The 25922-nt window shown below is 38.3% G+C and overlaps 1 protein-coding gene across 2 annotated transcripts; it reads right to left on the bottom strand.

The window, feature by feature from the left end:
- Nucleotides 1–6180: 6180 nt before the first annotated feature.
- Nucleotides 6181–24456, bottom strand: FAM204A (family with sequence similarity 204 member A). Of its 2 annotated transcripts, none has more exons than XM_032116489.1 (8): nucleotides 24038–24456; nucleotides 23615–23926; nucleotides 22573–22663; nucleotides 22001–22034; nucleotides 21327–21429; nucleotides 19533–19622; nucleotides 8648–8754; nucleotides 6181–8299 (listed from the first exon to the last, which is right to left on the bottom strand). In XM_032116489.1, exons 2-8 carry the CDS (start codon nucleotides 23849–23851, stop codon nucleotides 8248–8250), a joined length of 714 nt encoding a protein of 237 aa, XP_031972380.1. In that variant the 5' UTR covers nucleotides 23852–23926; nucleotides 24038–24456; the 3' UTR covers nucleotides 6181–8247. The 2 variants fall into 2 exon arrangements, with proteins under 2 accessions (XP_031972380.1, XP_031972381.1); XM_032116490.1 differs by having other exon boundaries at nucleotides 21327–21426.
- Nucleotides 24457–25922: the final 1466 nt, after the last annotated feature.

Genomic DNA, 25922 nt, shown 5'->3' with positions numbered 1-25922 from the left:
CTGTGCTTAGAGGATGAATTGCACTGCTGAGCAGTGCTGGAAGGATCAATTGAGGTGCATTAACATTTGCAGTGCCATTATGCTCCATCTGAAATCCTGGGCTCTATAAGAAATTTCAAACAAAGCATCTGCTCAGTCTTGGTAAAGCAAATCTTTTGTCTGTGGCATATTGCACCAGCAAATTAATGCAACAAGGATTACAGAGCTCTGGAAATGTCATCAGAATGGATGAATTTCACAACAAATAACGAAAGAAGAATTGTGAATGTCTAACAATTATTCCCCAAAACCTATTTCGAAAAAAATTTGCATCCTCACTGTCATGATGGCTGATAAAGTTCCAGTTAACATTTACTTAGGACAATAATTAAGTCAGTTGAAACACTCAATACAAGACATAGGCAGAAGGTGTAAGACCAGAGGGTTATGAGCAGTGGAAAATAGGTGCTCATAGCAGGGCAAGTGTCAATCACAAGAGCTGCAGCCAGGTTTTCACTGTGTAAAAGTCAAATGTCAGGGTGCCTGTGCTTGGTTACAATTATCTGAGATCAGTGCTCTGTGTCCTGTGAGTCATGCTCTCCACAGCCCTGGCCAACTTTCCTAACCTGTCTGTGCTATTATTTTGGAAGAAAAAAAGGAGTCTTCACCCCAGTACTTGGGCCCGTGAGTGAATGGTCCTGCCTCTGAGCTGTGGGCATGGCCCATGCAACAGGAATGAACAGCATTTGACTAAGGGGCAATCCAACTCCAGGAGTATTTAGTTCACATCTGTGCAAGCAGCACATGTTCTGTCTACACCAGAGGGAGCTCAGGCACGAGGTTATGCTACAGCTTTATTTTCCATATTGCACAACCACAGGGAGACATTTTCAGAAATGTTCTCACTCAGTTATGCTGATTACCTGAACTGTTTGCATAATCCATGAACTTCCTCCTTCTAAACTAAGGGACTCTGCCGATGAAGGTGCGTGCTCTCCACGTTGGCACCAAAAATGTGTCCTACATGGTCTGTTTGGGAGTTTTCCCAGTTCTCACCAGTCAGTGTGCAATGGTGGCAGTGGTGACTGGTAAGCCTCTGGTAGCAGTCATCTGGTTATCTTATGTGACAGTAATGAAAGGGACGTGGCAGCTACGATAAGCTCTCATTGAACAATAAAAAAAACATTTCTGGGAAGGTCTTTTTTTTGTTATGACAGCAGTAGTTGTGTTGAATTTCACAGAGGTCACATGCTGGAATATAAACAACATCCAGGCAGCCTTGAGGAAGGTGTGTAGTACTGCCCTGTACCTAAATAACACAAGTCATGCATCCTCAGCTTGTAGAAACCAAGCATTTTTTTTTAACAGACTCTCACCATTGACATCAGTGAAGCTGGAAGAGTTTCTACAAGACATTTGCCTTTCTTTATCCCTGGTCCTCCAGCCTTTTCTGCTGTCAGTTAGCTCCCACTCCACCCCCTGCTTCCATATACCCTTCTCCTTGCATCAAAGAAATAGGATCTGAAGCCTGGACATCTCACAACACTCCCTTCTCCACAACTCATTCCACTCCAACTTCCTCAAGACTGTGCAAAAGCAAATATTCCAGAAACCTCAGAGCTAAGGACCAGATTTTTTGATGGAGCCCCTTGAATCCACTGGGAATCCCATTCTTAGGATCTGTAAACACCTGCTAGAACTCTGACAACATGCAGTGCTGGGACCAACGAAAATTGATGCAGAAGAAGAGCTCAGGCACCTGCAGGCAGTTAAAATGTAGATCTATTTCTATCCAGGCTGTGTCAGCATTTAAGTGCTAGATTGTTTAGCAGCAGCAAGTAAGCACTGCTGCTTAATTTTATTCACCTAACAGTTGCCTTCAAATTTTAAAGATTTATACACTCTTCTGCAGTCAGCATTGAAATAAGAGCTCATATCCACACCTGATAGCAAATGCAGGTCCATGTCTCCAGTCCTTTGTTTTCAGAAAAATTTTGTCACCCTTATTTGTTCCAATTTGACAAGTTCTGGAGTAAAGGCTCTTCTTGATTGAGGGCAGCAGAATATGATCCGCAGAGATTAGTCTGTGACTAAATTGTGCCACTTGGATCATGAAAGAGTCTGGCAATATATTCCTAGAGCTAAGGCTTTTTGATTGAATCAGAAAATTAATTTCATCAGATAATTCTATGCTTCAAATCCATAATTATATTTAACAACAACAGTGTCCAGCATTATCATCAGCTATCCAAAACAATGAAGGTGACTCCAGCGGGAATGCTGTGAGACTAAAACTGAGCACAGGGTCCTTGAGTACAGTATGCCCTGAGATAATGTCAGTATAAGACATTTTTCTCTCCCTCTTTCCTCTTCTATAGGAATATCATCCTTTTGCTCTCACTCCTCAACCCATTCTCTACCACTCCCCCCAATTAGCTCTGTGCATTTGTGGATGCACATTCTAGACCAGATCACTGAAAAAGGACTGCTTTAAGAAAAGACACTTTTCCTTTAGGAAGAAGAGATTGGAAAGGAAGCAGCAACTGCTCAAACACACCTGAGATAGGTAACCTTGAGGCCTGACCCCAGTGGCAGGCAGTGCACACCAAGCTGTGAGACGTGACACAGATCTTTAAAAAGCCTGCTAGATGTATGGCATGAAATAGCAGCCCCACAGAGCTGGGAAAAATGTGCTGTTGCTTAACAAAGTGCACCCAAATCCCTTCCCCGAGCTGTTCTTTAAAAATTAAAGTGACCTAAAGCTAAGCATATTTTAAAGTGTTGTTTGTGAAACAAACAAACAAAAAAACATAGCGAGAGAAGCAAAGGCAATAATTCTTAACAAAGAGCATTCTGTGATGTCTGTATTCCTGTGGGAAAGGCCCTTGGCATTGCTGTGCTGAGAGTAGAGGACATTTTATAAATGTATTTCTAAAAAGAGGAAGTATTCAAATTGGAAATGCCTGTTTGGCTGACTCCCCCTCTGCAGCTTGTGTACTCCTCCAGCAGATAACACAGAGGACAGCTCTTGCTAGCAGGCGGCTCTCAACATTCTCTTCATTAACTTGCAAAAAATACAAGCTCCATCCTACATTGTTTGATGGTAATTAGAAGCTGAATCATGCGATACGTCAACTTTCTGATGTTCTTTGCATGTTTACACTTTATACTACCACATTACACCTAGTTTTATTTAGGGCTTCCTTAGAATCCTGTGCTATTACAGAGTGCAGTTTGAGGAGCTGGTGACATACTTCAAATATAACTGTGGAAAAGCTATTTTAATAAATTCCACAGAAGAGGGATCAATGTTAAAACAATCTCGGTGATCCTTGGTTACGCTGGGAGTCTTTTCAATTCACGAAAGAACATGATGATTTTTCATTACAGGTGCAGATGATCAAACAGACTCAGAATTATCAGAGAAGATGCAGATTATTTTTCTTTCTCTCTTAGAGCAGTACTGGTAAATTCAGGGCACTACTAGTTTGGAATTAATGGTCCCTGCCAGTAGAGGCCAACTGCCATTTCAGCATTAAAGATCTGACAAGGTCAGCAACCACTTCTCCACAGAGAAATCCTTAAAATACCATAAACACTACCTAGCTAAGAGTCCACAGGCAGCATTACACTTCACTTGATATTTGAATTTGCTGTTTGGGCTACATTAATGTATTGTTCATTTGAGATAGGCTGTGAAAAAAAGATGAACAAAACTCCCTGTTTGGCTACCAGAAAGCAGTCAGTTCTCATTCGGGTAAGAACCCTTACTTTCATATTTATCTTTTCTCTTACATCTGTTTTACTCAGTTACAGCAAAAGCTGCCAAAGGCTGATTCATTAGGACACGTAACATGGAAATACAAATGCTCATTTCAATCTGTGGTCACTTCATGCCAATCTGAAGTCACTTCCATCTGTGAGTCAAGCAGCCAGCACACCTGGGAAACTCCAAGAGCAATGAACATACTATTTAAGTCAGGATGGTGATTCAACATCAAAGAATGAGCATGACAAGCACAATCACATGTAAAATCTGTAGAATCCTTTTATAAAGCTGGCTGTTTGCATTTCTTAGTATCTTTTTAACTGCTATGCTTTTTGAGGACAAAATGTTTTATTTCAGCTCTGATTCCAAGTAAAGAAATAAAAACCTCTCAACTCTGTTACAATCCCACAGAAACTGGGAAGAGAAGATTTGATGGTAAAATAAACACAGCTGGAGGCAGATCAAAGCAATGCAGGCATTTTTCACCAAGAAAGATGACAACTTTTCTCAAATGAAATTCGGGCTTTTACTTACTCTTGTGATGCTCGGAACATCTGCATCCAATATCCCAGTTCACTTACTCTCTCGGTGGGACAGATGGTAATGAGGTGCCCAATTCCCAATGCCTTTCAAAGAGGTTTAGGCACCTGCCTCAAAATTGTTCAAGACTGATTTCTCTCTGTTATTCTCAGCTTTGACAAACAGCAAACCAGGAGATTCCTTTCACTCGCCGCTCTGCTGCCAGCCAGAAGTTTGCCCTCACATGAATTGCTCGATCTTTGTACTACTCTTTTTAGCCACCCCATTTGTGAAGTAAAAATCCAACCCTATTATTAATATATTTAATACTTTTAAAGATGCTTTGAGCTTGCACTAAAGGTACACTATAGACACATCCATATCTAAATTACCAACATTCAAAAGTAACAGGGAAAATACTTGTTGGTGGATTAGCTACATATGATCAATGCCAAATAAAAATCTACTCTGGTTTTGCCAAAGGTCATTTAGTGCTGTGCAATTCTCATGAGGTAAATATTTTTGAAAGTGGGGAATGCTTTGAGATTAAGCAATACATTACAGTTTTTGATCAAATGCCAGAAGCCATAGGTGAATAGGAAACAGACATCAGTAATTACAGTTCGTACTTCAGCTATTTCAAAACCCCTTGCTTCAATGAGCAAGTATTAACTGGACAGACACTCCTTCACAAATTAGAGACTGCAAAGACTTATTACACACCACATTTATCTTTGAAACTTGTCCAACAGAATTAAACTAAAAAAATAATGATACAGATTATGGTTGCAGGCAAAAAACTATTAAAACTCTAACAACTATATATATGTTTTTATCTGTCAAACTGTCCCTGCAGCCACTCTTCAGTTAAGGAGCTCAGGAATGCAGTATTAAGTACTAGTAATTGTATTAGTATGCTGTTGTCAAACTTCAAACTGGCTGTATTTTATCACAGGAGCTGATAAAAGAATTTCTTGTGTAGGCCTTAAAACACAATAGAATTGCAAGAACATGAGATGGGGGCAGAAATGAAAACATGGCACCTGAGTGAGAAGTGCACAAGGAACATCGACACTGCTCAGTGAAACTGCAGAGCCACCAACTTGACATCACCCAGGTCTGCTGAACACCCCATAGCAAACCCCTCACCCCAGCACAGCACCTGAGTGACAAACCCAGTTCAGAGGCCAGACTGGCAGAGCCTGGCCCACAACAGAGCAAGCTTTGAGCAGGCCAAGATGCTCCAGAGACAGCCTTGCTCAAACAGGAATTGTGAGAGAACATTCCCCTTTCCAGGTATTTCTTTGGTTTATTCCAGAGAACCACACTTGGGAAGCTACATGGTTTTTCCTCAGAAGACTTATGGCTTCTCAAGATATCCAAGAGAGCACCATGACTGATGTTGGATGAAATATGAAATAGTGGTGGAGAAAAAAACTGGGGCAAAACCAGTGCATACATTTATGTTTTTCAGGACTTCTGAGGGGGAGGAAACACTCAGGCACTTTAAACTGTTGCCCAACTCAAGATAGCATCAAATGAACTTCTAATAAATATTTGGCTTCACAACAGGTTTGTACTGAAATTTACAATTTAAGTACATTCCTCTAGATCGGTAATTTTAGTCAAACAAGGAGATATTGCAAACTTTTGATCTGCTAAAAGAATTATTATTACATCTCAAATTTAGTTCACTGTAAGAGATTATATATTTAAGCTGATTAAAAAGCTTTCAGTTACCTAAAACAAGCATTTGGATTGGTTTAACACTGTTAAACAGGAAGAGTCAAGTCTCAGAATGCACTTTTACTTGTTTGGCCAAAATTTACATCACAGACCAAAACTACTAAAAAAAAAAAGTGTCACGAATGCAAAACATTCAAAAACAGATCAGCAATTTAGGAAGATGATTATTAAAGGCACAGTTATGCATTCATTTATTTCTTATGCATTTTTACAAACTCTATAAAGCTATATTAGGCTTTTGTATTTTCCCTGTTAGATATTTTTGAACATAGTATAATTCTGGAAATAACTAATATTTTAAGCAAATACTTTAGGTAGATAAAAAGGTTTGAAATGTGACAGATTTTAAATTCATCAAAGTAACCCAACGCAAATATTCTGCCTGCTTCCTAAACAGTTCCATTATTAATGGCCTAACATAAAACTAGTTAAGTGTAAAATATTACAGGTAGCTGGGCAATAGCTGTTTTTTGAGGGCTTGGGTTTCTGTTAAAGCACATTTTCATATCAAAGAACACCAAGCCCTGCAATTAGATCAAGATCTTGATTTGACAAATACTGTTACTCTTAAGAGCAATTACTGAAAAAAAGTATATTTAATAAATGATACTTTAAAAAGTTTAATGGAATGCTGCTGGTGTGTTTGGCATTAATTATCAGTGTCGTTCTACTTTTCAGTATATAACAAAGGACAACTGTATCTAATGCCCATCTTCCAGCTGCTTGAAAAATACATGAAATTATGGACAGAGTGCCTGGAACTCCTGGACAGGAACACTTGGAACTGAGGAAGATCCTGATGAAGGGTCATGGTGTAACCTGTGCGTTTATGCATGCAAAAATGCAATTTAACTTTACACTCACTTCACTAGAGATAGCACTTGCTTCCTTCCACACTGAAGTTTGCAAAGCAATGTAGTTTGCAAACCACAGTGTGAGATTTATGATGTTTTACTGCAGAAACCTGTTTAGCCCCCAATTTACAATCCTGGCAATTGTATTCAACTCTGTCATCATAACTAATTACAGCTAACTGCAGATTACCATATTGCAAACTCTCATCTGTGTGAAAGAAAAATGATGTTAAAAAAAAGAATCAAATATCCCAAGGGCTAATGAAAAAAAATGCACCATCTTGGACTGCAAACCTGAACTCTTCGAACTGCAGCCGTAAAACTTCAAATTGCTATTTGTTGGCAAGTTGTTTTAGCCCCAAGTACTTACACAGTAAATCACCATTACACTAATACCATACCTTTGGCCTGAAACATATTAATCTCAGTTAACAGTAACTGACATTTACATTACCAATTCAATTCAGGCATTGTGGTGACTAAACATATATGCAAGAGCTTCAGGGAGAAAAGTTATTAGTTTTGAATGTGTACTTACTTTTCACTGAGAACAATTTTGAAGAAACATTATCATCAATTCTTGTTAGAATCTTATAACATAAACATTCAAATCCTAATTGATCTGTAAAACATTTGACTTGAAGTAAAATCTGCATTTGTATCTTGGGTGCAGTGAAGTGTTCAGCATAACAGTTCAGGTATTTTTCCAAGATATGTATTTATATATTTTTCTCATTTGAAAATTTGAAACATTTGAAACCTGTGTTCTTGGGAAGGAAAGAAAAATGGGAAATTGAAATATTCTGAAGAACGTGGCACCAGGATATGCCCAATAGTACCGGATCCTTCCAGGAGAGGGAGGATGGAGTTTTTCAGAGAATTTTTTTGGCTATAAACGCCATTGGTTTTAAAGAGATAGGTTGGTTTTGCTCGTCTTTATTTAGTGTCTTCCCCCAGCTTTCAAGCAGAAAAGATGGACTTACTGCATTTCTGTGAAGTCCAGCAACAAACATGCCCCTCCCCTTATACCCACATACTATAACTGCAGTACAGCACAAAACACATTTGGACCAAGGATTTTATTCCAACTTCAGAGAGTTCTCTACCAGCCTCCAAATGCATTCTGAAATGCAGTATCTTTAGCTTTCATATCTAGGAGAAAAATGCTGTATTTAACACAATATTGATGTTTAGATAGTATTTTTGCTACATCATTTATAAGAGAGTGCCAAAACAAGATAGTGCAGTTTAACAGCATTAAAATAAATATAAGGCTTTTGTGTTTTGTTTTGGGGGGTTTCATGTTTACATTTAATAAGTTGCCCACAAAAATTCTTCAAGTAACAACAGGTATTTGACTCCTGGGGAAATCAGGATGGATTACATGTAGCCCATGTTGCTTTTTGTTTCCCATCTTTTCTTGGCTTCAAATCTGAAACAGAGCACAAAACCCACATTAGGAATCATGTTTATGAGTTTCAGGTATTTAACCAAGTCATTCCTAAAAACAACAACAACAATATAAACTTATTTTTAATACTATTATAAAGACATGAAGACAAATATAGCCATACAATCACCACTTTACGTCTGATAAAGCCTCTGTACTTAAGTCTGATACACTCCTAAAAAAGCCCACCAAAACCCAACAAGGTTAAACTAAACAAATAAGATTAGCACAAGCCTATTTCAACTAAGAAAACATTTAACTGAGATTGTATTGTACACAGTTAGTGCCAATGAAACCACAAATGTTTAATTCCATACTCAAATGACTTACCCCCAAGCAAGCTTCTTTTTCTTTTGAGCTTCTTGGGCAGCCTCTGCTTCTTGCTTGGCTTTTACAAAGTTGCGGCAAGCGGCAGCTTTGGCAATTTTCACACCAAGCTAAGACATGAAAAGCAACAAAGGAAAACTGATTAGATGCAAATGGCTCATATGAAATTTAAGCCTCACAAATTACTTGGTCGGATATTGTTTCTCAAAAGTCAATAGATACTAAAATATCTTTCAAATATTAGGCTGATGATGCACTATTAGACCAGACAAACAAGAATGTCTCTTGAGGGAAATACAAAGGCGGTAGGATTCTGGGGCAAGCAATCCTTTTCACCAAATCCTTCATTTCTAAAAATAAAAGCAAAGGGCAACAGCTCACTGGATCCTTTTGTTTGTTTGTTTTACATAAACAGGCATATACACATACAGAGTCTCCATTATTAGGACCAGTCTGTGACCTCAGCTATGCTAACACAATAGAATCAAGTCTTACCAGTATCAAAAACACACACAACCACAGTTTTATACAGGAAGAGCTGCTACCACCACATATTTTTCAGTAGAGCCACTAGACATGTTTTAATCAGTCTGTCCAAAAATAAATGATGCAGTATCCTTAGTGTCTATCTCCACGTTACAAGCTTTTAGATTGTAAGGGTGATAATATGCCAGCTTTTCATGCAGGTGAATACCACTTCCATAAACTTAGGCAAACTGTGAGAATTAGGTTCACTTTAGTGAATGTCAAGTGCAGGAGGAAAAGGCAGGGAAGAGTAGAGTAAAAAAAAAATGGAAGATCCTGTGAACTATGACCAGTTTATTCTCCTTAATCAGCATTTGTAACTTCTTTGCTGTAGTTACATTTTGAGGTTGCTGTCTTGACTTGACATTATGTGTTACGAAGGAATTTGTTCTCAAAAGTTACTGCTATTCCCCAAGACAAGCATGCAATTCATTTACCCCAAATTGCTACAAACTGATGTGGACAAACAGGTTTTCTTTCTATCCACACCCAAACTTACTGAAATTAGCAAACATGTTTCTGACTGGATATTCTGAATTTCCCCCAAAATGTCATGGGAGCATCAAAGAATGAGAGACCCAAGGGAAAGAATACTCTTTTAACACCTTAGCTGAAGTTCCACTATTAATGGTAATATACTTGAATAATCTGCAGCATCTGTGCAGACAAATATCTACTCTTTATCCAGAGTAATCCAGAGAAATGCTTTATCCAGGTATGATGAGAGATATCCCAAGAACACATGTTCAGGTGCACATGCACTGACACATTTTCCACAACTATCCCATCAAACATACGATAGGCAGGTAATCATTTTGTTAACAAAGCAAAAAAACAAAACCCCAATCCAACATCACTGAAAGCTCTTCCACCTTATGGTCCTCTCAGGGTTCAAAAATGAAGAAAGGAGCCTTTCTGCAGCAGCCTTCAAGGAAAGGCAGCAAGCACAACAGCAGTTTGTGCTTTGTTTGAGGCTATAAATGCTGGTAACACAAGCAGTTAGGAGCTGAGCATAATAGTTCAAAAGGAAAATAGATATTTTCATAAGCATAATATTTAAAAAGGAAAAAAAGAATGCTGAACAAGTTTCTCATCCACTATTTGCATGCATTGTAAGGTCATAAATATGTACCTTTGGAATCAGCTTCATGCACAAAGTCACCAGCTATTTCCAAACTTTTGTATTATCTATGTAATTTTCCCCTGAGAATCAACATTTTTATTATCAGTAATTCAATGCCAACATCTGAACCACTACATTTCAGGTCAAAGACTAAAACATAACATTCTTTTATTTGCACTGACACTTAATATTTAAGGGCAGCTATTAACCTTAATATACTCACAGTATAAAAATGCTTAAGAAAACTCACCTAAAATATTCAAAAAATGTTTACTTTTAAACTGAAACAGGAGTAATTATTAGCTTAAACAAAAGGGCAATCTGATGGCTGAAGTCATGCAGCAGAACCATGCCTTTATTAGAGGTATTTTACTTCCTACCACACTTGAAAAATAACTTTTACTGTGTGATGAATAACAGCATTTCCTTAAAATATATTCTAGCAGCCTATTGAGCACTCATACACATACAAATACACACAAGCGAGCTCTAAACAAGTGTTGCAGAAAAAGGTTTTTATCAGCATTTCTTGGAAGACAGAATGAGTTCTTCCATCTTTGAAAAGTACAGAAAAAAATGGGATAAGATCCTCTGCAGTGTATGTGGAAGTAAAAGCAGAAACATTTTGCAGCACTGTTATAACTTCTAGGCTACACAGAGTCAAATTTTCAAGACATGAAAACAAACATTGCATGTAAACACACACAAACATTTTAGCCAGATTAAATGTCTTCTGCTCCCACCCAAACCCAGACATACATCTTCACTCCCTGCTCCCCCCAAAAGAAATCCATAAAAAGCTTGGTCAATGGATTTTACATTAAAAAAAAAAAAAAAAAAACAAACAACACGCTAACATTTCAGGTCATCAGATAACTCAATAAAATAAAATCTTAAAAGAAGTAAGAAAGCATAAATAAAAATATATACAACAATTTCTTGTGTAGTCAAAGTATCAGCATTTTCCATATAGAACATCCAATATTTTGCTGCATTTTAATTAAGGTGTCTAAACATTATCACAAAGAACTGCAAATTGGTCAGAGCACGCAGTAAGGAAAATTAAGCTCTAAAGGCTTTTTATCACCATATTTCAGGAACCAAGGGTGTAAAATGTTCTAATTTGGGATATATTAAAAGCCATAAAAGGTCTTTCAAAAAGATTAATGGTACTTTGCTTGGATTTAAGATAAGGGCTTTAGCTGGTTGGAAAAGCAGGGCCCTGGCTAGACCCTTGAGGCATTCATCTTTACAGCCACTTGGAAGATTTGTAAAAGCGTCTGCATAACCTCAAGCAAACGCACTGCGACATTTTTTTTTTAAATTCCTTTCAATTTTACAGGTTTAAAGTGTGTAAATCATACTGGGTAGTAAAGCTGATATAATGGTTCATCCTTGTAACACTGTATATATGTGTATTTTGAGACAAACTTAAAAAACAACTTAGTTTCGACAGGGCAAAGACCTTTCCATTTTGAGGTTGACCAATAATCATGTCTAGATGTTTAATGTAGCATAAATGAAAATTTCCAATTCATCTGAAATTGTTACCTTGTAACAAATATCTGAAGCTTTGCTTCTTTTTGAACACTTTCAAGGCATTTATTTAAAAATACCAATTACCATACTTTAACTTTTTAAGGAATAACAGGTCTCTATGAAAAATATTTATGCCATTCTCTTTTGTTCTTTAATTAAATGAAAACAGATGTTTTCTGAAGTAAAGCAGAACCATTACTGGAGTACTTAAAGTGTTAAGGTCTTTAATTTTTATATCAGTTTGGTCTACAATTCCTGATTGTCTTTACTCAAGCTCAACATTAATGTCAAGCAAGTTACCTAGGAGACGAAAGAGATCAAAGAGACAAAAAACCCTCAAATGTCTGATTAATCAAGCCTGCAAACAGCTTATTTCTTTTAGCCTGCATGCAAGTATGAAAATGAGATTCTGGGAGCCGTACATTGTGCAGATTTGTTCATTCTTATCAGAACAAAGCCAGCGGCAGCTTATTTCATGGATCATTGGCACTGTCATCAGTGCTACACAGAACGGGTGACAGCTCCTCATTTTGAGGCTTGAACAAAATTAGCAAAAAGTCGGCACAAATTAGCCTCTCATCTTTTTAGTAATATGACATTATTCATTTACTTTTTATCCAATTTTTAATTTTTTCCTTGTCAGCTATCCCTTTCTAGTGTTTCTTGCACAGCATCATAAAACACTTTTAAAACAAGCAAAGAAATGGCTGAAGTTGAAATAGAATGTAAAGTTCAGGCAGAAGAGTAAACATTTTTATTGAGTTACAACAGAATCTACTGTAACTTCCAGAAAACTTCCTTGCAAATCAGGACATTTAACATTAAACACCACAAAACAAAGACTTGTCTTTAAGATAGGACTGTAAAATGTAGACGCTGAGTGATACAAATACTGAGACAACGGAATCAAGAACAGCTCCAGAAACACTGAGGTATGAAACACAAAATGTTAAACCTACAAAAGCGCCAACAAAACATCTATATTCAAACAGGTCCTGAAATATCCTATGATCATAGCAGAGAAGCCAAACAGCCTTTTAATATAGTGTTACAATTTCTCATCAAATATGAATCTAGTTATTTCAGGCCTGCCTCTAGCAATGATTTTCTCCTTTTATGTTATGGAATGTTATCCATTGCTGACGTATATAAAATATATAAAGCAAACAAGAATACCGAGTGGATTTTGCAGTGAAAATTGTCCCCTTTCAATGATGTGCTCAACTTCCCCTGTAAAATACTTTGTAATACCTTTGTTGTATTTTTATGCTGTGTATTACAACATCATAGTATATTTGGATGATACAGTAATGGAGCAAGGACAGAAAACTGTTCTAATATTAAGCTCTTTGCTGGACTTAAACATTTAAATGCAAGTAACTTCTTCCATTCATGAGAAAACACAACATTAAAAAATTAACCATAAGCTGTTAGATGCTTTACAGAGCCCCCTTATAACAAAGGCAGTTTTAAAAAAAGAACTGTAGTACTGTTTTCAGCAATTTCTTTATCTCTGTTCTTCTAAGTAAGAAAGCTTATTAACAAGCTTTGAACTTAAAATCACATTTACAATAATGTGCCATCAACAGTTTTATAAGCTAATTAGAAAAAAAGATTAATTAATGACTGGCTGCTAATAAAATGGCAATCATGAAGAAAGAAACCAAGGGTGCTAAGCTTCAACTACCACCAATTAAGAGCTAATTACAAACAAATTATATATGTGTTTTGCTGTGGGCTTTAATTTACTAAAATGGTTTTAATTAAAAGAGAAAACATGCTGATTAATTGAACTGCAGAAAAAATCTACAGTATAAACTGTGCTTTGTCTGTCTCTTTAATTAGACTTGTAACATCTGAAATCTTTTTTTAAGGTTTGTTAAGGAAAAGATATACATAATTAAGGGAGCATAAGAATGTAATTCTAGGTGATAACCCTGCCATGTTCCAAAGGTTAAAAGAAAACCACCTCAGTGAAGAGGAATATTTGGAAGCACCTTCACTAAGGTAAGAAAGGAAATCCTTCACAGATAAAAAAATCTCTATTTTTTTTTTCATTTTTTCAGGGTTGGGGGCGGGCAGTTCTTCAACAACAAGAGTTCCAAGTTAATTTGTGCTTGGTTACACTCCATATAAAATTGCATCACTTTAGGTACCTAAAAAACACTGTGAGAAATTGTGAACATTGCACAGATCTTAGAAATTTTATTTTAACAACAGAATAGCATCAAGTTCTACCTCCTGTCCATATCTGACAGTAATGTCATCACAATCAATCACACCCTACCCAGACTGTCACATGGAAACCAGTTTCCAGAACGGTTCTCAGTATTTACGACCCACAAACTGCCTTGTATACTTCCCCTTCTAATTTATAAGACTAGAGGTTACCTGCAGACAGGAGATACTAATTTGATCATAACAAAATGGTCAAAACTGATGCATCAAATTTTGAAGACAACAGCAGCACTGATCTTGCTGTAACATGAGGATATTCCAGTGAAGAGCCAATTAATTTCATCAATTATGATGTAGATCTTTCATTTAAGTTTGATCGAACACCAGTGTCCCTATAAATTGCAGCTTTTTAAGTCTTTCCCCAAAATGCCAGAAGCCACTAAGCCAAGCACTTAGGAAGTGCTGTCAAAAAGTCTGTGCTATTTAGAGACTGACAAGTGCTACAGCAATTTAGCACACTAAATTACAAAATATTTTAAAAGTTACTTTTGACAGGTAAGTTTAACATGGTCAAGATTATTTTATCGTGTTCAAGTTACAGTCCTCAGGCTAATGCGTTCTTAGACAATGTGGCACCTACCTACCAGGCAGCTCACACAAAAAACACCAACAAGTGCAAAGTCTGAGCTTTAGTCAGATTAGTCCTCCTAATATTAGAGCAATAAGAAATCTGCATTCTGCTTTTTGAGACACCAAACCATGATTTGAGCACAAAAGCACTATGAAAAAAAACCCTCCTTCTCCAGGGGGGAAAAAAACCTTGGAAAATATATTTAAGGTGTGCTGGTGGCGGGGAATCTTTTAAGATTCTTTGGTTTACATATGAAAATAATTTTTACAAGTATCACTCCAAATTGAAACTGATTTACAGCAGAGTGAGATTACCAAATATCTGCACATACCATCCTTACTCAAAGGGATAAACACATCCAGCTATGCACAGTCACAGTGTTCTAATTTATCTTTTATTTATTCTTTTAAAAAATCTAGGTGGATTCCCACTAACACAGTGGGAACAATTTAATTACATCTCAAGATAGTATTCCAGAAAGATTTTTACAAAGCATTAAAAAGTTGACATAATTCCAAGTGTCTGTTCCCAGCTCCGTATCCAAGTACCTGCTACTATGAGATCTCAGCTATCCTACCCTCAGGCATCACAAAAAAATAATGTAATTTCAGCCCAGATAAGTGTTCACATAAACTTTATTTTCTTAATAGCCTTCATTCTAAAGGGCTCAGAATTTTTTGGGTAACTCCTACACTAACATTTTCTATTGGCATCTCTCAAGTTAAACAAGTTATCCTTAAATGCAAGGTTCAAACAATAGCTTCAGGTACGCCAGTCTACATCTGAGAAGCTCAACTATAAAACACAATGGACTCTGCCAATGCTGGAAGCCCTGGAATGTGGTAACAAAGACAGCAACTGGATTATCATAATAAACACTAATTGTGTACATTGTACCATGCACATTGCAATGAATTGCTTAGTTACTTAATACTAATAGTACTGTAGGTATTAAAGACATAATTCAGTAGTTTGTGCTTGAAGATCTACAGTCACTTAAGGAGTATGCCCCACCTGCATGATGTTGATGCTCAAGATATTTATCAAAGGAGTGCTGATCTTGGACACTGTAACTGCATCACAGCACTGTGGGGCTCCAGCCAGAAGCTAAAGGAACAGAGTTACTGGAGGCCTAAATTATTCTCTACAACGTAATGCAGAGATGCCCATATTTTTTTCAGGAAAAAACTTAACTCGTGTATAAAATAATGAAATCAAGAATTTCAGGATCACCAGACCAGTGAAGCAGAACACTCCACATGTGCTGTGGGGATGGCCAGGGATGCCACAGGTAGAGATCTGCTACCCTGCTAACTGACAACAGGGACAAGGGGTAATACTTTGCAGTGAGGTTTGCCCAGAGATTAGACAGAATATTCAGCAGCATTATGTACATACAGATCATTTTTAAGATAGAAATGCAACAGCAAATAAAAAAGGGGGAACACACCAGCCAGCCTCAAAAGCTACGTATGAATCCACCAAGCAGCCACTACTAAATACAGCCTCATGCAGGAGGTATCCAAGTTCTGACTCTCACTCCAAAACCTGGAATACTCCTGGACTGAGAAGTTTTGTTTTAAAATCAGCATGTGTGTATTTGTCAAAGCAAAGAAAACAACAAATAATATATTGCCCAAAGCCTCATTTACTGCAGTGCAGTAACACTTTCCTTAAAGAACCTGCAACAAGTACCACTTGGGAACCTGAAGACCCAAAACCTTAAAGCGGCATCATTTAGGTTCTTAGAATGTAAAATTCCATGATGCACTGACGGCTGCTAGATTATGCATATTGCCTAAGTCATTACTGGTTTTAAATGAATCTGATTTTAAAAAACCTTTTCTCACTGTGTCATAACGATAGGATATTGACAGCATCATTTTGACATTCCTTTGCTTTTCAGGACATGTTTTTACCGTCTATACTCATCATCTGTTTATTTTTGGCTTCATTTTTCTAAATACTGAAGCTGCCCTATCAGTTTCACAGGCTTATAAATGTTATACATCAAAAATTAGTTTCACTTATTAAGGCAGGAAACGGCTTTAAGAACTCTGGGATCTGTGCCTCAAAGCAAAAGCTTTATCAGCAGGTTCCAGTCACTGCTTCTTGCAAAAGAAAATGGTGCCGATTAAAACCCCATACACCTGATTTCAAAAAGAACACCTACCCACTGAACATTTCTCACATGGCTGCAAGGGGGGCTGCATGCCAAACAGAAGATAGCTGTTTCTCACACACCCTCTGTCCCCAGCCCTGTAACACCGCTCAAGAAAAATGAAAACTATACATAAAGAGATGAAGTTGAGATAAAAGAACAATAATTCATCCACTTATTACTCCAGACTTCAGAAGTGGTACTTCAATACAGCCACAGTATAGTTCCATGCCTGACTTGCTCACAGAGTTGTGCTCCATTTGGAAGTTAGAGGGATACAAATAGCCACATAATTTTAAAATTAACTCACTTCTTAGAGGTATTGTATTTTAAAATGGACATTTCTGTAAATTGCTAAGAGAAAAGTAGCAATTGAATCAATACTATACAACATGAAAGCAGTATTTTATTAAGTGTACTTGTATACAAAACAATGATTGCTCAATCAACCTCTTCCATAAGCAAATTCTCTTTTTATAGCTCTTCACTGAAACAGTCACTGTTAGAACAATTTCCTTAGGAAAAAAAGTATCCATTAAAAAAAAAAAAGGTTCTGAAAATCACAAAGAAAAATGAACCTTGCAGTGAGCAACAGAGCACATCTTTCAAAGAGCAGAGAACCCCAGTGAATTCACATGGATTCTGCCTCAACAGAACTCCTCATGAGAGATCAAGCCAGTCATTTGAGTTTTCCTTCTTTCAACATACTATTTGTTCAGATAAACCCACTTAACCAAAACCAAGTCAAAGCTGTGAATACTAATAATGTTTCAAGCATTTTGTTTTCAGAATTACAACATGCTAATATTTGAAAGTCAACAATTTGGAGCTAATGTTCCACAAATAATAATACACTGCTGTAGCACCTGGGATATGCTAGATGTTGTATAATCCCATGGCTACCAAAATCAGATAACAGTTTATCATAAATATTACAAAACCTTAAAACTTCTTACATTAATTTGTTTTTATTGTCAAACAATTTGCACTGGAACCTCAGTATGTTTTATTGATTATAATACTCCAACCACTTTAGAGGAGAAGGGATAATGACATTTGTGAAGGAGAACAGCAAGTGTTTTTCATGTTGTACACATGAAAGGTAATAAAACAGTCAGAATCTGGTCAGACTTAAAGGGAACATCAGGACACATTCCTACCACTGTCAGTAGCTGTTATCTTTGCAGACTGAAGTCTGTGATCACTGGTGACAAGGCAGGTAAGAGTCCAGTCATTAGAAACTGCCCTGAGTGACTAAATGGAGGAGTTTAATGATTTTGTAAGAACACTCACTGAGGAACAGTTACTTTTACCTAACCTCAGAGAACCTTAAGAACTGTATTTCCCACTTCAAAAGCCGTCTGTTTTTAAAGGCATCACAATACTGTAATACATTGCATTAAACAGATTTAAATCTGCAATTTTACATTAAAGCTTAGTTTAAAACAGTGTATTTAAGAAACATTTACAATATTTGTATGAGAATGAGAAGCACTCAAAATTCGTCTTTGCTTTCCTAATCCTTTTCTAATACCTTTGAATTTTGCAAGCATACACAGTGGACAGAAAATTCCCATTACCTCTGTGAAGATGGAAGAATATACAAGATAAAGGAATGAAAGCAAAAATTATATAATTAATTTTTAGTATAACTCTAGAAGATTTATAGTTTAAGTCATACTACTCAAATGACTTAAAAATGATCAATTCTCCACTCACTGAAATAGCACTTTTATTTTTTTCTTACCTGGCTTCAAAACTATTCAACTATCTTTTTATCCTAATTTTTTCCTCTGCATTTTCTCCCCTATGCACAACTAGCATTGGGCAAAACAGCCTTCGTGGACTTTAGCTACTTCAGCTGCTACCACCTACCATATGTGCACCAATTTAACAATTTCTTAAATGAAATTACCAGAGCTATCCGGTAAGATTCCTCACCAGTTTTAAACATTCACTAAGCAGTACATCCAGATTTAAAAGGTCCCATTTTGTGGCAAAGAGAGCACAGCTTACATGAAATTACTCAGCTATACCAACTAACAGGACAACATCTTGAAAAAATGGTGTTTCCCTCAATTTGTTTTTAGATACGTATTTATACACTAAACAATTATGACAAGGAGGAAAAAAAAAAGTCCAATGCAATTCTAAGGCTACAGCAGTGTATTTGACAACCATCTACTCCCATTCTTCTTCAGAATTCTTCCAGCCATCAACTCCTGACCACATGAATACACAGAAAAAAAGTATAGGCACACAGCTTGGGGTTATTGTGTCCTTAGTTGTTCTAGGCTTGCTAAATCTCTACCTGTCTTCAGACTTCCCAAGCTTATGGGTGAGATAATGCAAAAAAAAAATATGAGGCACAGGGAAGTGAGAGGAAGGGACATCCTACTCCTGTCCTCTTGGCTTGCAACATGGAGAAAAATCAAAAGCTCAGTATAGATGACCAGTTACCAACTCCTTGGAGTTGTGGAGTGAGCAGCAAGGCTCTAAAGCAAGGTGACTTCAGATAGTTCATGGCTGTATTTTCAATTCTTAAACAGAGATACAGCTATCCAAGCATTGCTCCATCAGCAGCACAGTCCTTCAATCACTGACAGGGATCTACTCAGGAAACAGGAAAGATGCTGCAAACAATCTTCAATGCTGTTTTCGTCATGACACTTTTAGTCCAGATGTGCATAACTAAATGACCGCCTAGAGTTCTTGTTAACAGCCCACTTACCTCACGAATGGCTAGTCTGTCACTCAGCTCCTCAGCCTTGGCAATGTCACCTTCAGCCACACATTTCTCTATGCTCAGTTCAAGGCCAGACTAGGGAAAAAAAAAAGGAAAATACCTTTAGAAAAAAAATAACATATTTAAAGGGAATACTTCCTTTCTAAAAATATTTCTTTCATAAAATTCTTTCAGACACTGCATAAACCTGTAATTTCTGTGTACCACAAATCACTCTGTCTGTGTATTGTAATGGACAGTATAATTAAGAATACACTGAGAGGCCGCCTGAGCACAAATCATTGCATTAGTTCCACCTTATGTGCAGGATAATACTATAGGTTAAAAAAATTACACGGGCTAGTTTATGCCTGTCACAATAAAATTTCATCTGAAGATCTGGCTTATCTCTTCCATCCCTGGAGCTTTCTAAACAAAATGTGAAATATATGTGTCAAGTAACACGAAGAATGGCAATTACCACTGTATCGTCACAGTTCTAAGATCTTATCATTATCCAAAAAACAGAGTTCTGGCACAAAGCCACTCCACTGTGCTAATAAATTAAAAATTCTAGCAGCCCTATGGAAAACAATGAAAAAGCCTCAGGATTTAAAGGTTGTTTTCTTATTTTCTGACGTTACAATCAACGTAACATAACTTGTTTAATGGCAACACTTACAAATAATGTAACAATAGAAAGTAAATATTTCCTGGAAATTATAGTTGGAAATTTCTGATGGCATACAGAAGGGTAGCACAGTAGTAGCACTGACTTCAGAATTTCACAAAAAAAACGCACTCTCGTAACAAAAGACAATTTACAGTTTCACTGGTTTTAAATATTAGGGAAGCTAAAGACAACACATTTGATAGTTTCATAACATACACTTTTTTAAGAGACAAAAGTGAAAAAGCTAATGGAACTCCTGAGAAACAGTGATCTGCAAACACTGCACTTTAATTATTTCAGGTGGTAGATGAAAAAAACCACACAACTGGAAGTTGCAGTGATGGCAAATTCTGTTAAGATGCCTTTTCCAAAAATAATGAGACATATCTTCCACTAAGGATAAAATCCCTGAAATTACAAGGAAACCATCTGCATTTTAACACTTTGGGCCTCATTCCAGATCTATCCTGAGCAGTTTAATGACAACTAAATAGGCGCCAAAAGTAAGAAGCAAACAAATCCTCATGACCTGCATGTAGAAACTTACTTTAAGAAAAGGAAAAATACAAAAATTACCATAAAGGAAGCTAACTGAACAGTTCATGTCATAGAACTTACAGAGAACTTTGTAAGAAAAACTACAGAACCAACAGTGCTACCAGAAACTCAGAATATAATGAGATTCTTAACTTATCCATCATGTGTGCCAATTATTTCAGATATGACTAGTTACACAGTAATATTTATGAACAGAATGTGTTATGAATCCAGTCAAAATGTATGCTAGCTTTGCCCCTTTAATTCTTGTAGCCACGGGTGTCAACTGAAGGATTTATGTGAGACATTTTAAAGTTAAAACATGATGAAACAAAAGAAAAGTTTGCATATGAAGAGTTCTGTCTCTCACAACAGCAGAAAACAAAATCTGACAGGAAACAAGCCTGGATACTGTCTTAAAAGAAAGCACAGCAAACGTTCAAGGACATTTATTTAAAAAGTGCACAAAATTCTTCAGAGGGACTTGATCCTTAACTCTCAAATAGCCTCAGTTTTATTCCTATTTCAGTTAAGGACAAGTTCTTTTACTGCCAAACACAAACTGACACTGCCTTTGTATTAACAGTCACCTTTTGTGGAGCTCTGCTATCCACAGGTGATTCAAATCTATCATTGATTCCAAAGTATTGTGTAAGTTCTTTCCATTTGTCTTCATTTTCCAACTGCTGCCTACTAAAAACAAACAAACAAGTCATTAATATAACCACTTCCCTTTCCACAACTTGTAATATCCTTTTCAAAGCTAAAATAAATTCTTCCATTTGGCAGACATGGTCTTTTCACCCATTCAGTTTTTAACTGAAGTGAAATTAATTATTCCTTCCCCTTTGTAAGTGTAATTTCACAATCTTGAAAGCAAGCTGACAGAATCATAGAACCACTTAGGTTGAAAAAGCCCTTTAATATCGAATCCAACCATAAACCTAACCCTGGCAAGGAGGAGAAAGAAGGGAAGGAGCAGGCTGAACAGGAGGAGGCTGTATGCAGTAAGTAGGAAGAACATTAAATCTATTTTAAGTTACATTAAATAATCAATTTGTGTTGTTTTTAAAATCCAGCAATAACACGCCATCAAGAAATCACTCATACAAATTCAGCCTGCCCAACAAGAGACACTGAACAAGTTTAAAAGATATTTTACACAGTGCTCAAAGCTAGGCTTTGGCTATGAATGTGGTCAAGCTTATTACACGTTTTGCCTGCTACTAACAGACCTCAGGTAATCCCATTGACCTGGTTATACCTCTTAGCCACTTCATCAGTCTTTTTCTGTTTTGCTAAAGGGAAAAAAAAAAAAAAGAAAAATCCAACATTACACAGTGATACCCCACAGCATCCAATGAAGTCAACAGAGCTCTAATTGGTCACATTTCCTTTGAAAGATCAACACACTGGGACTTTTACCCAATGATCATGTGGATTTAAACCACTCAGCTGTAAGAAACTCCTACAGTATCTGTGAAGTTTCAACCAGAATACGCAAGTTTTACAGAACTACTGAAATACCCTTAGCCATTATAAAGCAGTATTAACTGAGTAAGTTTTACCTCCTTTTTTACGAAGAGGACAAATATCTTACTTGCATTCTATGTAGCAATCTACAACCTCACTACAATCTTGCAAGTGACGTACCAAAGTGAAAAAATAAAATCCTAGATAACAGCTAGAACACAATTCTTCATTTAAAAAAAACTCCAAACCAAACCACACATGAAAAAAACCCCTAAAACCAAAAATACCAAGCCCACAAAATAGCATGTATTGATACTAATTCAATTTGAAAACAATTAATTCTGTTAATTATAAAAAAAACACCTTTCCGGCGGCGCTTTCTTTTTCGGCATCTGTTTTCCTCTTTTGCTTGCATTTTCATTTCACGGTGTTTCTTCTGAAGCTCCACAAATTTCTACAAGATTATGAAAAAGCAAATCAGTATTTTTAATTTTCCCCGCATTTTTAAGAAATTACATAGAGAAATGTTTATTTATCCACAGTGCCATGTGTTATCTATCACACCCCAATTTACAAATCGGGAACATCCAACTCTGATGGTGTTAAACTGGAATTGGTGCTAGTCTTTCACCACCTCTCTCTGGCTTTCTGTCCTCCCTACATCTCAGGGCTGTTCAGATCTGACAGTTCTCTCATGGGATGTGACACAGAACACACTTTTGCTGGTTCTGCACTCCTGAGCTATTCCATGTATTGTTACTGCCCAGCTGGCAGTTTGCAATTCACAAATTAGTGACAGCATGGTCCTTGCACAGCAGGCTACCTGCAAGGATTGATGGATGTAAGAGAGCAACTATTTTTTGCCAATTCTTATTTTGAATCCAAAGCCTAAAACACAGATTGTTTTGTTAAAGCTTCACCCCCCCCCCCCCCCCCCAGTCTTTACATGCAACTGCAAGCTCAGGTTATAAGGAAATCTTGAGTCTGAATGCTTGCAATTAACCCCTACAGCAAGCAGCAAGGCACACCTCCACCTCCCAGGTATGCAGCACCCCCACAGTGGCTGATACACTGAGCTGTAAACCCCTTTCTAACGCAGAAAGCACCTACCAAGCAGCTCAGAGCCCACAAACCACTGAAAACACAAGTTTTATGCAACTCTATAGTTATGAGAGCTCCTTGCTGCGCTTTTAATCACAACCAAACTACCACCTAATCACTTCCTTCCTAAATTCCTGATCACCTTGCTTGAAACAATCTAAGGTGTATATACTCAGATCATATTTTACCTCATTTCAGACTTGCATATTGACTACTCACACTGAGTTATTTTAATCTAAAAATCAGCCATTCAACTTTGAGTACACTACATTATGCTCATTTGGAGCCCTCTAATGATACATACATTCCAGATATTTACAGAAACTCCAGGAGGGCACGTCTGAGATTCACCTTCTTCAGCTGTCACTGGTACCACAATAAGTTCACTGCTGGCATTACTTTCCTGTCCAGTCCCCTGAACTCCTTCAGTATCTTCTTTTGCAACTTGCTTTGAACAGGAATCAGGCGATTCGTCTCCATCATCAGAACTAAGATCAACATCACTTTCATTCAGTCCTGGAGGTAACAGCCCACTCCACATCTTCCAGTTTAAACAAGTCCAAACCACTTCAAGTCACTGCGAAGACACCAGGTTACCCATCCCAAGATAAAAAAAACCTGCGGAAGAGAGAACCAGCAAAACACATCATCAGAAGTATTTTAGCTTATCTTACATAACTATCATTACAAGCTTTAGACAAGCACATTATAAAACTAATAATACTTACTATTTCAGAAACAAGCAGACGACTTGAGTACACAGGCTGACACTACTGCTTCTTTTTTCCCCCCACTCCTTGTCCTTTAAAGTTGTGCCCCTGTGCGTTTGCTCATCGCTCCTTCCAGTTTAGGGGCGACACTGCAGCAAACGCCTCCCGTCACTCCCCAAGGGCAGCTTCCCGGTACAGCACAACCACCTCCCTTCGCCGCCGGGCCGCGGCAGGGAACAGCCCGGCCGGGGAGGCGGCAGGCCGGGGAAGCGAGGGGGGCCCGCTCCGGAGGCAGCGACTCGAAGAAAAGCGCGGCTCCCCACCGGCCTGGGGGAAGGCAGCCGGCACTGGGGGAAGGCAGTGCCCGCAGGGCCGGCGGCGCTGCCGGAGCCCCCTCAGTGCCCCCACCCGGCCCCGCGCCCGCCGCCCGCAGCCGTGTTTACCTGGCCGCCATCTTGGCACCGCCGGAACACCCCGCGCGCGGATTGGGCGGGGCGGCGCAGCCAATCGGCGGGCGCGCCGGTCGCCATGGCAGCGGGGCGGGGCGGGGCGGGGCGGCCCCGGGCAGGGGCCGGGCCGGGCGGGCGGGGCCGCTGTCGCTGTGAGGGGAGCGGAGCGGAGCGGAGCGGAGCGATTGCTGCGCCCTTTGGAGCGCGCTCGGGGGAGCTGATGGGACAACGTGTGCCGGCGAGGAGTCGTCAGAGTCACAGAATCATTTCGATTGGAAAAGGCCTCCGAGATCGCAGAGTCCAACCTATGACCCAATGCCACTGTGTTAACCAGACCGTAACACCGGGTGCTGCAGCCAGTCTTTCCTTGAGCACCTCCAGGGCCGGTGACTCCACCGCCTCCCTGGACAGCCCATTCCAATGTTTCGTCACCCTTTCAGTGAAGAAATTACTCCTAATGTCCAATCTAAATCTCGATGCAACATAAGGCCATTTCCTCTCATCGTGTCTCTTGTTCCCTGGGAACAGAGCCTGACGCCAATCTGGCTCCAACCTCCCGTCAAAGAGTTGTAGAGAGCAATAAGATCTCCCCTGAACCTCCTTTTCTCCAGACTAAACATCCCCAGCTCCCTCAGGTGCTCCTCATCAGACTTGAGCTTCTTTCAGAAGAAAGACAAGCATCAAGTACAGCAATCCTTACCGCCATAAAGGAATATGGCATCTCTTCCAACAGTAAGCCTTGTAGTTAAGCCCCACCAAAATGTTTATGCTGGGATGGAATGGCAAGAGTCATACTAATAATTGAAAAACCCTTACAAAGTTCCCAGTATTGCCTTGGATTAATGTGGTAAAGAGAAAACCACAAAAATGCAAAGTCTGTGCAGGGCAAAGGGGCTGTTTATCTGGAGGACTGTTACACTTTGTCCTTTCAGCTTTCATAGGTGCAGCAGATGACACAAGTATTTAGGAGCAGCCTGAATATGATTCAGCAAGAACATCTTGTATACAAGGAGCAACAGGAAGGGAGGCACGAGGAAAAGATGAAGGGATAAGGCTGACATCACTAGCACTGAAATGTGTCTGAAAGACAGGAGGTTTCCCATCTTTGAAATAAATAGTGAGAAGATGTACTTTTGAGTGACAGTTTGACACGTTGCAAACTGTATCTCAATAGGATAATGAGACTTTTGAGAAACGAATTGTTGACCCTAAATCATGACACAACCCAGTTGTGGACAAACATGAGAAGAATGAGAAAAGGGCAAGTGTTATGAAGGTGGATAATAGGGAATATGGCTTCAAGTAGGAATTTCTTGGTTGATCCCAGCTTCTGGGATTGGCTGTGCATGGAAGGAAAATCTAAATGCCTTTCTCATGGACATAAATCGGATCTTCAGATTGTTTTCCTTTTTATGCCATAATTTTACAACCTCAGATTCATTTCTAAAATCAA

Source organism: Corvus moneduloides, chromosome 8 (genome assembly GCF_009650955.1).
Source record: "Corvus moneduloides isolate bCorMon1 chromosome 8, bCorMon1.pri, whole genome shotgun sequence".
Lineage (NCBI taxonomy): Eukaryota > Metazoa > Chordata > Aves > Passeriformes > Corvidae > Corvus > Corvus moneduloides.
Note: the sequence above shows the minus strand (reverse complement) of the source record. Positions and strands in the feature narration are given on the sequence as shown.

Excerpts from the sequence above, each read along its gene's own strand:
- FAM204A (XM_032116489.1), bottom strand. The coding sequence starts at position 23,851 with ATGTGGAGTGGGCTGTTACCTCCAGGACTGAATGAAAGTGATGTTGAT. Across the intron at positions 22,664-23,614 it reads TTTCTGTAAATATCTGGAAT|AAATTTGTGGAGCTTCAGAA; the intron begins GTATGTATCATT and ends ATAATCTTGTAG. Across the intron at positions 8,300-8,647 it reads AAAAAGAAGCTTGCTTGGGG|ATTTGAAGCCAAGAAAAGAT; the intron begins GTAAGTCATTTG and ends GCTCTGTTTCAG.